Raw genomic sequence first — 14,202 nt, forward strand, 5'->3', positions numbered from 1 at the left:
GGAAGTTCCTGGCTTCTGGTCAGCGTAGCTCCAGCCATTGCAGCCATCTAGGGAATGAACCATTGGATATAAGACCTCTCTCTCTCTCTGCCTCTCCTCTCTGTGTAACTCCGACTTTCAAATAAATGAATAAATCTTAAAATATGCCTTTCAGAATGAGGAATAAAGTTAATATGCAACATGTTTACTTGGAAATAAAATATATCACAAAGGACTTATGTCAGGATAATTATGTCAGTAATTATCTAAATCCAAAATGAAAAACATAAAATGCAATTAAAACATAAAAATGGCTTAAACATCAAAACACAGAATAATGAAATTAGTTTTGGTACAAAATGTTTGTGATCCTTGAATATTTTTTTCATGAGGTATGAGATACACCTCATGGCAATAATTACAAAAATACATATGATTAGGAAGATGCATTAATAAAATATTTCATGTTTAATACAATACTAATCAATAAATACGAGAGCTGTTGATGCAGATATTACCATGGATGGATCTCATAAATATTTTGTATGAGCGAAACCTTATAAACAGTATAGATCATATGATTTGTTTGTGTTCAGTAGTAAACTACTCTACAATGAATATAATGGTTGCTTCTAGTGGTTGATGGGGTTTTACTGGTGGGGGACATGAGGAAACATGCAGGACTGATGATACTGTTTCATATCTTGACAGGCATTTGTGTTCACAAGTGCATGGTATATGCAGCTATTGGCACATAGTAAATGTGAAACTCAGCTTTGTGTATATTATTGCATAAAATTTTAGAACAAAATATTGTTAATGGTGTATACATTAAAGTGGCCAGGGACCACTTACCTTCACCAAAGACTAACCAACTGAGACTGTAGATAACCATCTGTCACTGAAGTAGGTCTGAAGGCTCCATACTCAAGTACTGGCTCATGCCCAAGGGCATTGGGATTTGCATGATGTTGGGTTTCACTAGCTGAGCATAGTTTCAAGGTCAAGTCCTGTGCTTATATACCTGTTTGATGCTGCAGTGATGGAGTCTTGCTCTGTGCTGTGCTTCCTTAGAGGAAGGGTGACAGAGATAGTCCCTTGAATGCCAATGCTAACATTTAGGTGGATTATACCTAAGACTTACAGTTGCAGGCGTCTACAGAGTCTGGGGGTGGGCTCCAAGCTCACCCCGTAGGGAGTGATGATGCAGTGCAAAACATAAGCACATCCCACTGGGATGCAGGTCTCTGCCTGGTGCTGGAGCAGGTCCAGAGACTACATATGTGAAAACTATTAGAGTGTTGGGGGCATCTCATTTCTGAACGGTTCTGGGTTTAGTTGTATGGGGCCTGGCACTGAAATTCAAGAGTCTTGTGCTTAGCTCCCAGTAAGAGGAGTCTGCTATGCACTGTGCTGTCTGAGGTTGGGGCAGGGAGATGCAGGCAGTTCCTTGATCACCTGGCTAATGGAGGTGTGGATGCTCAAATCTGTGAGGCTCTGGTTAGTATAAGTACTGGAATTGACTATGTCAGGCATGGTACTGGGTTTCAAGTTTAAGGCCAGACTTAATACCCTCTCCTGCCCTCTAATCTCTCCAGACTTCTGTCATTCTGCCTTTCAAATAAGCCCATCCTCCACTGTTCTCACAGGCATATTAGCAAGGAGTTAGATCAGAAGTGGAGCAGCCAGCAATTGAACTGGTACCCATACGGGATGCCAGCACTGCAGGTGGCAACTTTATCCACTATTCCACAGTGTCAGCCCAAAGGGAGTTTTTAAAATGAGCACTTGGTATAGAGTTGTTTTGATTGAAACAGGTTATATTGGAATATGAACTACAAATTTGGTCAATGGAACATAACAATCTCAAATCACATTAATATATGATAAATAATGTCTGATAAATGTACTGATTTCATGGCAGAAAATGAGTTTGTTTAATAAATGGTGCATAGTAAGTTGGCTATATATACTAAAGAAAATTTTAACACGCAGCAAGAACATTTAGATTTATTTAGTCAATACATATGAATAAGTAAATTATAAACTAGTTTTCCTTTTTTTCTTTTAAATATTTAATTATTTGAATGCAGAGCTACAGAGAGGCAGAGGTAGAGAGAGCGCCAGAGTGAGCCAGGTGCCAAGAGCTTCCTCCAGGTTCTTGCGTGTCTACTTTTGTGCCAATTCCAGGCTGTTCTGATTATGGTATTGTGATGCCACTAAGTTTGTTTTCATTGTGTAAGATTGCTTTGGCTATTTGGGATCTCTTGTGTTTCCATACGAATTGTTGATTCTTTTTCTATATCTGAGGAGAATGCTGTTGGTATTTTGATCGGGAACACATTGCATCTGTAACTTGCTTTGGGAAGTACGGGCATTTTATACTAATTCTTACAATAATCCAGGGCCGGCACTGTGTGTGTAGTGGGTTAAGCTGCCCCCTGCAGTGCTGGCATCCCATATGGGTTCTGGTTCGAGACCTGGCTGCTCCACTTTGAATCCAGCTCTCTGCTATAGCCTGGAAAAGTAGTGGAGGATGGTGCAAGCCCCTGGGGCCCTGCATCCACATGACAGACCTGGAAGAAGTTCTTGGCTCCTGGCTTCGGATCAGTGCAGCTCTGGCCACGTTTGCGGAATGAACCAGCAGATGGAAGGTCTCTCTCTCTCTATTTCTCTGCCTCTAACTCTGCCTTTCAAATCTTTTAAAAAATCTTATAATCCATGAACATGGAAGATATTTTCCATTTTTTTGTGTCATCTTACATTTCTTAATGGTTTATAATTTCACTTTGGAGGTCTTTTACATCCTTGGTTAAATGTATCCTGAGGTATTTAAACCTTTTTAGCTACTATGTATGATATTGATACATTTAAATTTATTTGAGAGGTAGAGTTGTAGACAGAGAGAGAAGGTCTTTAATCTTGTGCTTCACTCCCCAAATGGCCGCCACAGGCAGAGACTCAGCCTACTGTGCCATAGCACCAGCCCTGAATGATACTGATGTTAACAAGTTCTTTCTCAGCCACAGTATTATTTGTGTATATAAATGCTACTTATTTTAGTTTTGATTTTATACCCTGCAATATTGTTGAATTCTCATAAGATTTACAATAGTCTTAGTTGAGTCTTTTGGTTCCCTTATAGAGGATCATGGCATCTGGAAATAGGAATAATTTGACATCTTCCTTTCCACTCTGTATTCCTTTATTTTTCTTGCCTAATCGATCTGGCTAAAAGTTCCAGAACTATATAGAATAGCAATGCTAAAAGTGGGCATTCTTGTCTGGTTCCAGACTTCATTGTAAATGCTTCTAGCTTTTCTTCATTGAAAATGAGGCGGGTTGTGGGTTTGTCACATGCTGCCTTGATTGTGTTGAGGTATGTTCATTGTATACCCAATTTTTATAATGAAAAAATGTTGGATTTTATCAAATATTTTTATTCCTTTTAATTATACAGTGCATAACATTTATTGATTGGTATATGACAAAAAAAATCACTGCATCCCTGGAATAAATCCCAGTTTTTTTTGTCTTGGTGTCTGATATTCTTGATGTGTTTTTGGATTTGATTAGCTGGGCTTTTGTTGAGTTTTGCATCTGTGTTCATCAGATATTGCTCTATTTTGTGCTATCTTTCCCTGGTCTTAGAATTTAGGTAATGATACTCATACAAAAAATTTAAGGAATTCCCTTCCTATTTGAAATATTTTAAGAATTGAGATTAATTTTTCTTTTAAAAATTTGGTAGAATTCAGTGATGCCATCCAGTCCTAGAATTTTCTTTCTTGGGAGGCTCTTTATTATTGATTCTGTCTAGGAAAACCTCAGTAGAACAATAACCATGTCTTCTAAGCCTAAATTTGGTAACTTTTATGTGCCCAGAAATTTGTTCTAGATTTTCCAATTTGTTAGCATATAGCTGTTTGTAATACACAGTGATGATTCCTTTTATTTATGCGGTATCAGTTGTAATACCTCCTTTTTCTTCTGATTTTATTGACTTAGGTCTTTTCTCTGTAGTTTTTGTCAGCTGGGCCAACAGTTTATCAACGCTTTTTTTTTTTTTTTGCAAAAATGAATAAACTCTTTATTTTCCTTCTTCTATTTTAGTGTTTTAATTTCAATTTTGTTCTGTTTTTTATCATTTCTTTTAATTTTGGGTTACATTCTTATTTTTCTAGGTTCCTGAGATGCTTTGTAGATAATTTGACACATTTCCAATTTTTTTTTAAATGTAGGTACTAATTGCTATAAACATTTATCTTAAAACTGCTTTTGCTGTATCCCATTCATTTTGATATGTTATGGTCTATATCAAGGGATTTGATTCTGCTTTGTTTCTTCTGTGACCCACTGATCATTCAGGAGCTTAATGTTCAGTCTGTGTGCTTACATATTTAGTTTTTTATGTTAATTTCCAGCTTGACTTCATTTTTGAGTTTGTGGAGATTTGTTTTATGTACTAGTATATTGTCTAACCCAGAGTATGTTCCCTGTGTTGATGAAAAGAATGTGTTCTGCAGCTGTGGAATGAAATGCTCTGTAGTAATCCATTGGATGTGATTGGCAGTACTTATTCTATTTTTTTTTTATGTTGATTTGCTTTTGATGAAAGTGTTATGTTGTGGCTGGCGCTGTGGTGCAGCAGGTTAAAGCCCTGGACTGAAGCACTGGCATCCCATATGGGCAACGGTTCTAGTCCCAGCTGCTCCTCTCCCAGTCCAGCTTTCTGCTGTGGCCTGGGATGGCAGAAGCCCCTGACTCTTCAGATCAGTGCAGATCCGGTCATTGCGGCCATCTCTCTCTCTCTATTCTGTAATTTGTCTTTCAAATAAATATCCCTTTTTTTTTTTAAAGATTTATGTTGAAATCTCCCACTATGTTTGTGTTGTAGATTGTCTCCTTTCATATCTATTAACATTTGTGTTAAAATAGCAGTGTACGCTAGCGTTGGGTGAATATATATATATTTACTATTTTCAAATCTTTCTTGTTAAATTGGTCCCTTAATCATTACATAATGACTACCTTTGTCTTGTTAAGTTTTTTTTTTTTGTCTTAGAGTACATTTTGTCTGATATGGGCATTACTATTTTTTGATTTCTAATTGCATGGGATATCTTTTTTCCACCTATGTACTTTCAATCAATGTTTCTATTAAGTAGCATATCGATGGAATTTGTTTTGGGCCTGCCATTTTTCCAAAAATATTCCTATTGCTTGTTTTAAAAATACTTTATTCCTTTATTCGGAGATACCCTGTGTTCATAGTCTTTAATGAAGACTATTTTTCTGTTTCTGTATTTAGTACATCTTTATGATTAAAAGGCTGGCTGGGAGGTGACAAAATCTATTAATATTGGCTTGTCTTATATAAATGACAGCTTCATTAGGCAAAGTATTCTAATTATTTTTTTCTTTTTAGGACTTGGACCGTATTTTCTTTCCTGGCCTGTTAAGCAATCTGCTGTCAATATAATTAGAGATCCTTTATACAATGCCTGACATTGCTCTTGCAATAGGATACTTTGTTTTTTTTTTTTTTTTTTTTTTTTTAGTGGGAGGTAAAATAGCAAGGTTTATTAGGGAAGGGACATCTGTAAAGACGGATGGGCACCTCTCCAGATGGAGCCTGAGAGACTGGGGAGGAGGAAGGAGGGAGGTTACATGTTGAGTGGAGAGATTACACCTGGCCAGGCGGGCGGCTCAGCAAAGATGCAGAGCGCACAGTCTGGTTGAGGCTGGGGGTTTTTAAGGAGATGGGTCTTGCTTGAAGTTTTTTTTTTAAGTGAAGATCTTTTCTAATCATGCCTACTTTTGTGTTCTATGTGCTTCCTGTATTTGCATGTCCATATCTCCCTCCTAATGGGGAACATTATCTGATATTAATTCAGTGAATAAATTTTCTAAGCCATTTTTCCCATAATTTCAGGAATTCCTATTTTGGTCATGTGATGGTATCCCATAAATCCCAAACACTGTTTTGTCTAGTTTTTTCCTATTTTTTTGTCTGAGATTTCAAACATGTCTTCTAGCTCAGCTATTCTTCTATGTCACAAAGTCTGTTGTTAAGGCTTTCCAGTGTATTTTTTATTTGACGTGTTGGATTTTTCTTCAAAAATCTCCCTTTTGCAGAATTTTCTCATCCATGTCATGCATGGATTTCTTTAACTTCTCTTTGCTTTTAAGTATTCTTATCAGAAGTTTCATTAATCTCATGTTCTCTGCCTAATATTAATGTATTATTGTGTTCCTTTGGAGGAGTCATATTACCTGTCTTGTTCATGTTCCTAATATTTCCATGGTGATTTTTATTCATTTGAGGAATCAATTATTGCTATCTCCATTGAGATATTGTCCCAGCAAATGTGCCTCTGTGGCTAGGAGAACTCTTGAGCTTGTAGCAGAGATCCAGAGGTGTGGACTGGGTGGGACCAGGGAGCTCTCATCACCATGTGTATGAGAGGCAAGAGTCCAGAATGACTCCCTAATTTGGTGTGGTGGAATATCCTCCGAGTCAATAGAGGGGGGAAACTGATACTGGCTGGTGTGATCTCAGCCTCAGTTCTTATCTGTACCAAGAAGAACCAGCTGATTCACTGCTTACAGTGAGCTGAAAGCATCCATGCGCCACTGTTGAAATCCATCCCCAGCACTTGAAGCTCCAAGCTGCTAGAGTCATACCAAGTAAGTGTCCAGTAACCCAATCATACCTCACACCCTTCTCAGTTCCACCTATGCCCACAGCAAAGGGTATGCTTTTCATTCACAGAGCTGGTACTCCACTTCAGCAAGGTGAGTCTGGCATTTTGGGGAGGGAAGGGAAGAAATGTGGTCTCACTTTATGAAGCTAAGTGGACACCGTGCCCCCAACATCTCCCCAGGCCGGAGGTGAACTTGAAGTTCTCCTTCATTCAAATCTGCTAGTGGTGTGGGCCATAGTAGACTTCTCTTACCTTGTCCTTGGAAGGTGACATCTCTCTGCCAGTCATGGGATTCACTGGTGGTATGCTATTTGTCCACTCCCCTTGCTCCTCTTAGGAGTCTCTGTTCTGCCCATTCTTTACTGAAAATTTCCCTCAAACTATTGGGAATGTGGTCCTTTCTTTGCGTTCCTGGTATATTCCAATGGCAATTTGGCTGTGTTGGATTGCCATAGATACAATTCTAAGAATCTAATACTTTTCTCCTTCATTCCTTGTTTCTTTCCTTTTTAAAATAGCATATTTTTAATTTACATTTCAGTCAAAGGCTTAATGCACTACCAGATAAAATTAGGATCTTTTCCCTCATTGAACACTTTTATTTCTTCAGGAAAACCCTGAAGAATAACCTACCTGTACAAAAGAAATGTTAGAAATTACAGTAACTTACATATTTATAAGCATACATGCATGTAAGTATATCTTTATAAACTTTCATGCAGAAAATTACGGCAGTGTTCCTCTTTGAGAAGGAATTTTGAATGTAAATGATAAATGCAGCATTAATATAGTAGCATCTTATGCCAACACTGGAGACAGTCCTGATGGGTCCATGTCTGATCCAGGAAAACAGTGGATGATGGCCTAAGTACCAGAGCCCTTGCCATCCATGTGGAAGCCCCCAATGGTTCTGGTTTTAGATTGGCCCGGCCCTGCCTCTTGTGGACATTAAGGGAGATGAAAGAGCTCTTTCTCTTATTCAGATTTGTTTAAAATGATACTCAAGTAGAAATCTCTCTCTCTGCCTTCCAAAGATCCAAATGAGAGAAGGAGAAAGGCATGCCAATCAGAATATGTATAGATAAGGGATTTTTACATAATGTGATAAATGTTCATAAGCCATTGGCATGTAAAATGTAGTCAACACAGTGATTTTTTGCTGCTGAAATCTTAGGTTGCAGTGGTTTTCTCTGAATAAATTTCTCAAATCAATTTAGACTCTACAGAAGTTTCTGGACTGAATTTTTGGGACTGGAATCAGACTAAACCGGAATTACCTTCTAGAATTATAAATAAGTAGATTACAAGCAAGAAAATATCAACAGTTAAGACTCCATTCTTATCGGGTATAGAACCTCTCAGGACTTCACAGACTTCTTTATTATACAACATTCTCATTAAAAGCCTGCTATTAATGAAATCTAAGTTTATTGGCAAAAAATGATTTTCTATTTAGTCAATGGAATGAGTGAATTACAACTATTTTCTGAAACCTTTCTCACTGATTTCCATACGACTCCCTAAGAGTTACAAGAGAGATGAATAATACTGAACTTGAAACCACTTATTTGCTTTTTCAAAACAATTATTTCATATAACCAAAGATACAGCCATAGTTTCATAAGTACTATGCAATCATCACTTTTGAAAATCAACAGCCTAAGTTGCAAGAAACAACTCCTACATGGAAACTTAAGTAGAATGTAGGTACCATATAATACAGTGCTGAAGAGGTCCTAGGCACTCACTAATTATTGGCAATTGTGTGATGGAATAAATATCACTGCGAATTCTGATTAAACATAGAAGAAATTGTACTATGTTCAAACATCAGGTTATAATGAGCTGTTTTCAATTGCAAATGACATCACTTTTCTTTTTATTTTCCGACTCTCATCTTGCATTATGGTCTGTTCCTTCAAGTTATATAAATAAACTTCTAGATAAATGATTGCGAGCTAAATGCTTCACGAGATTAACTTGGTATAAACCTTAATATTTCAATGTTGTAACAGGTAATGGAGTTCAGATCCAAATGATCATTATTATAGAATGATTTTAATTATTTCCCACTATATTGTGCAGAAAATCTTTGAGCTGCATTAATTTAAGAAAACAAGAATGGTAATACATGTGGCATTCATTTCTGGTAAATATACTAATTTGTTTACATCAGCAAATCAAAAATGCATTTTTAGAGGTTTCTGTATTTTAAAAGGCTAACAAAAAATGGCACTGTATGTGAGTATAAGAAATCAAAGAAAAAAATGTCCAGGAAAACTGGAGTTTTTATACTTGGAATTCATTATAATTTTATTGAACACATTCTAGAAAATCAGCATAATTTCACAAATATTTTCTATTCTGTATAAAAGTTTTGAAATGTTTGTCTAAATAATTTACTTTTTGACAATATTAAACACAGCATGGCTACTTTCTTCCCAGATCACCATTTGGGCAACAGTCTCACCTCACTGATTAGGTGTCATCTAAGACTGCTTCTTCCTTCTCTGGAAGCAAATTTGTCAGCAAGGCTTGTAGCAATCTTCTGTTTTTAATCTTTGGTATACAAATGAATAATAGAGTACCCCAGATCATAAAGGAACTTCTATATCAATATTTAAATTTAGATGAGCACCACACACCTTGGGGGTGGGAGGGGTTGCCAAATTGGCTTTTAGTACCAGACAATAAGCAAAGCTTGGCTCAATGTTTAAATAATAGTGTTTCTAGTTTTTATTTTCTATTTGTTCTAATTTAATTCACACTTAATTTTGGAACATATCAGCAAGGCAACTAAAATAGTGATCAGTTCTTATTTTAACCAACAAACTTTTCATTCTAAAAATGGATACATAGACGAATGAAACCGAACAGAAATAAATCCATACACCCCCAACTAATTAAAGTCAATCCCTGGAGAATAGACAGTCTATTCAGCAAGTGGTGCTGGAAAAATGGGATCTCTGCATGCAGAATTGACCCCTACCTTACACAAAAATCAACTCCCAGCAGCTCAAGGATCTAAATCTATGACCTGGTATCATCAAATTACTAGAGGAGAACATTGGGGACGGGAAAGACGCCAGGAGAACGGGCAATGAAAGCAAAAACAGACCAAATTACACAACTAATAAAGGATTAATATCCAGAATCTATAAAGAAATCAAACATCTCCGCTCCCCACAACTCTGCCTTTCAAATGATGCTATTTACACTTTCTTCAACCCTTGGCTTTCTGCATAGAGTAACAAGTTATAAAAATGTCTTTACTACAAGAAGGTGGCCACCTTTTCCTGGTATTGCTTATCAGCTTATTTTACTCAATTTGTGAGGAAATGTTGTCATATAACTTAGACATCTACAAATTTACTGTTGTAATTATGACTGATTTTTAATCATTAAAATTTTAAACTTTATTTTGTATTTTTGATGAAAGGTTGGCTCCCCCATGCAGTGCCTCATTTAGATGTGTTAGAGTTTTGCTTACCCTATGTTTTCCTATTGATGGACCTTGAGACCTTATCAGGAGATTCTGGAAGCTTCCCTCAGTAGGGAAGGTTAGTCTTCTACCTCAATTCCTGTTTGTAGAAACGTGCACATGGAGCACTGAGGGATGAAGGGGAGGCCAGCGAGATCAGCCTGGCAATCTATGGGGTGACAGATGTCACAGCCATATCACCCTGATGTCTGTCTTCATTTCAACATTTTTCCACTCATACAGTAGGAACTGCTGAACAATCGTGTTTATGAAATAAAATGTCATTGTTATAGTCATCCTGATACTGTCTTGAAAAACATGATCCAACTTTAATAGTGATTTTTATCATGACATTTTTCTATTATCACTATTGTTGCCTTTAAAAAATAGTAATTAGCCCATCAGAATTTAGTTATATAAAACATGATTCTACCCCAAATCTCAACTTATTTATTGACTTAACATCCATGGAACTGTTTAGGTATTAATATTTCAATTCAACTTCACAATCCTCCCTGTAGTGAGGACTTTTAAGTACAACCATGCAATGTCAAAAGGCATCATATTCCCCTCGAACACAGAGCAACGATGTTCCACTGTTAGTTGCTTACAATTGCCTTTTTCTGCTCTATTTCCCCATACATACTACTGCCTGAATTTGGTAGCTCTTTCCTATTTTCCACTTCCCTACCTTCATGCCAGTTTGTGAAATATATTTATCCGTTTCAGATATTCCAGCATCTCTACTCCTCTAACCTGTCTCCTCTTAGCCTTTTCCACACTTACCTATTTACTTTTAGATTCCTTGTAAATATGAGGGAAAATATGGACAAGGTTAGAATAAGAAGTCACATTTTCTTGCTCTCAAATACCTACTTATCACAGAGCTAGGAAATGCCAGTTCTTTGCACAAGCATGAAGTACATTTTATATATTAGTTTATCCTATGTCACATATCATCAACAGTGTGGAAAACATGATGTAGGGATAAGGGGGACCACTCACTTGAGGTCTTGGGAGGGTTCTGCTCTGATGTGAGGTGTCTCCACCGAGTGCCCAAATACAGCGCCTTCAGTGCCTGGAGGGAACATGAACACAGTATAAGCAAGTCCTCACACACATTGGGTTTCATCTCTCTGCTTGTGGCTTAAATATTCCCCCCAAAAATTGGCAAACAGGAGTACAGGAACTGAAAGGAATACAAAGTAGGAAAAGAGCCAAGAAAGTTAAATGTAACTAGCACTGTGTCAGTCAACTTGAAGATCATTTATTAAAGTTCAGATTGAGAACTTCCACCTTCTGATCAAGGAAAAAGGCAAAGGTCCAGTTGTGTGTGTTGCGATTCTCCACATTTACTGTCTACCTTTGATAATGCTGATCACCAATTGCAGAAGAACATGTCACATTACCTTGACCTCCCTAGAGTTAAGAATCTGTCTGAAATTGTGAACTATTTCAATTCATTGCATTATAGTTGATTCAGATGGGGTCATCAAGGTTGACTCACCCTACATCTAAACGTCCATTTACTGGTTCCACATGACCGTTCAGATTCCCAGGACATTTCCATGATTTATCTGAGCAAAACTGAGTGTTTTTCCTCCTTAAAAATCAAGTGAAAATATCCATATTTTTTAGGATGGTGGTGATGAAACCTCCTTTATCTTTGGTAATTTTGCATAAACCAAGTGAATTCTCTTATAAACATGCTCACATAAGAATGTCAGGCCTACTCCATCAGTGGCCTTAATTTTATTAATACAATGAAAATATAGAATTTACATTTAGAAGCAAATCTTCTGCATAATGTGATAGATAATTTAAAATATATGAACTCATTAAGCAATGATGAAACCACCACCAGGAAGTCAGAGCTAATGTTCACAGTTCTTAATAACTTTATAGGCAAATCTGTTAGAGCCACCAGACTAAGGAAATACTAGCAACACAGACCTGGATCTTTAACTACAGAGGAAGAGATTTTTTTTTCACCAAGATTCTATGATTTCATGTGTATTATGGTTGCAAGGGCAACTTAATAAGATGATGCCTTAGTAAATTCCTACATGACTATTTTCAGTAATAAGCTAAAAGCTGTCAGCATTTGTTTACCACTTAGCTTTTTTTTCTCAAATACTCTAAAGGGCATATAGTGTTTTTACTGCTTTCACAAATTTAGAGCAATTATTTTTTAAAAGCGCCTTGCTCTTTTAAAGTTTCAGGTTTTTTTTTTTTTAATTTCTGCCAGTGAAGAATTCCTTAGGATAACTTTCAAAACAACAGTTTTAGGTAAAAATGTACTTTTGTGATGTGTTGGGAGTAGCATTTGAAAAGATCTTCCAAGGTATCAAAGGAACATGTTCCAAAGAACAACTCTTTAACAGTTTGTGATACCCATGTGGAAAGATAAAAAATTAATCTCTGGGGCAGGTGTTGTGGTGCGGCAGGTTCACCACTTGGAATGCCCACATCCCATATTGCAGTGCTAGTTGTTGTACTGGCTCCTCTGCTTCACATGCAGCTTCCTGATTCATACTGGGAGGCATCCCTTGTTAGCATGAGTACTTTGGTCCCTGCCACCACCTGAGACACCTGGATGGAATTTCTGGCTCAGTTCTGCCTGCTGCAGGCAATTGGAAAATGAACTAGCAGATGGAAGATGTCTCAGCCATCTCTCATTTGTTCCTCCCTTTAAGTAGATGACAATAAACATTAAAGATTTTCTGCTATTGTGTGACTATGAAAATTTCACAAACTGACAGATCCAGCTACAGAATAGTAAATCTATTTTCAAACATAAAATGGTGTACTTAGTAATTTAGCACAGATTACATCAGTTAAAGTGACAGTAGAATTCCATAGAAAACATTAGGGTTCAAAATTGATAGAGGCTCAATACTAAGTTTCAAATAGAAAATGATTAATTAGAAAAAAAAATTTCTTGAGTAATTAAAGATAAATTCATACCACCTAAGAAGCTAATTTGAAAACGGAATATCAAATAATTAGCTAAAATCAGGCCCCTAGACACTACTTCCTCCATTCCTGTTGATACTAAAGATATAAAAATTAATAAGCCTCAAATATATGGGGCTGGCACCCGCGATGTCTGCATCCCATCTGAGCACTGGTCTGAGTCTCTCCCTCCTCCTCACTCTTGTAACTCTGCATTTCAAATAAATATCTCCCATGATTGGGGAATTTTCACAAATAACAGACTCCTAGTAGGGTTGCCTGAGAAATATGAGAGTGAGTTAATGTTTGATTAGATGAACATTAATAACTTTGAAAGGCAGAGAGACAGCGACAGCCAGAGTGATCTCTGTTTCACAGATTTACTCCCCAAATGCCTGCAACAGCCAGGATTGAATCAGGCTGAGGCCATGAGCTGACAATGCCATCAAGGTCTTCCACATTGTCACAGGAACTCAACAACTTGAAACATCATTTGCTGCCTCCCAGGGTGTGCATTAGTAGGAAACTGGGATTGGGATCAGAGGCAGGAATTGAATCCAGGTTTTCCTACATGGAATGCAAGCATTCCAGGTGGTTTCTGAACTACTGACCCCAGTACCCACCCTGAACATGCACCGTTAACTATTATAATGATGAAGAAACATGAGACAAACCAAATCCATCATACGAAAGTACTGGATTGTATGCATATGGTAATTTCTGGCTTCAGAGAAATAATGCCATATTCTGCATTATTGGAAAGGACAAAGACCAGGTGTGGCTTCTGATCCTACTTCATATTTAAAGACAGTTTAAGACATAAGCTAGAATGATATGCTTTCTAAGTGCCCAATGTAGTAATATGCCACAGTCTCTAAAGTTATTACCAAAAAACCAGAAACGCATTTCAAAATGATACCTGGACCATCATGTTTATAAGAGCTCTGTTCACAGTAGCCAAAATATGGAATCAACCAAGGTGTCTCTCCTCTGATGAATGGATACAGAAAATGTGATGTGCACATACATAAACAGAGAATATTATTCATGTATTAAAAATTCTATAATTTGCATCAAAAT

The 14,202-nt window shown here is 37.0% G+C and overlaps 1 protein-coding gene across 1 annotated transcript in view; it reads right to left on the minus strand.

Annotated features, from left to right (window-relative positions):
- SGCZ (sarcoglycan zeta) overlaps nucleotides 1–14,202 on the minus strand; it is a 1,230,796-nt gene that overhangs the window by 13,387 nt on the left and 1,203,207 nt on the right. Inside the window, exon 6 of the mRNA XM_062212809.1 lies at nucleotides 11,173–11,245. Coding sequence (XP_062068793.1) covers nucleotides 11,173–11,245 — 73 coding nt within the window. The remainder of the gene's footprint in view (nucleotides 1–11,172; nucleotides 11,246–14,202) is intronic.

This window comes from Lepus europaeus, chromosome 16, assembly GCF_033115175.1.
Source record: "Lepus europaeus isolate LE1 chromosome 16, mLepTim1.pri, whole genome shotgun sequence".
In the NCBI taxonomy this organism is placed as follows: Eukaryota; Metazoa; Chordata; class Mammalia; order Lagomorpha; family Leporidae; genus Lepus; species Lepus europaeus.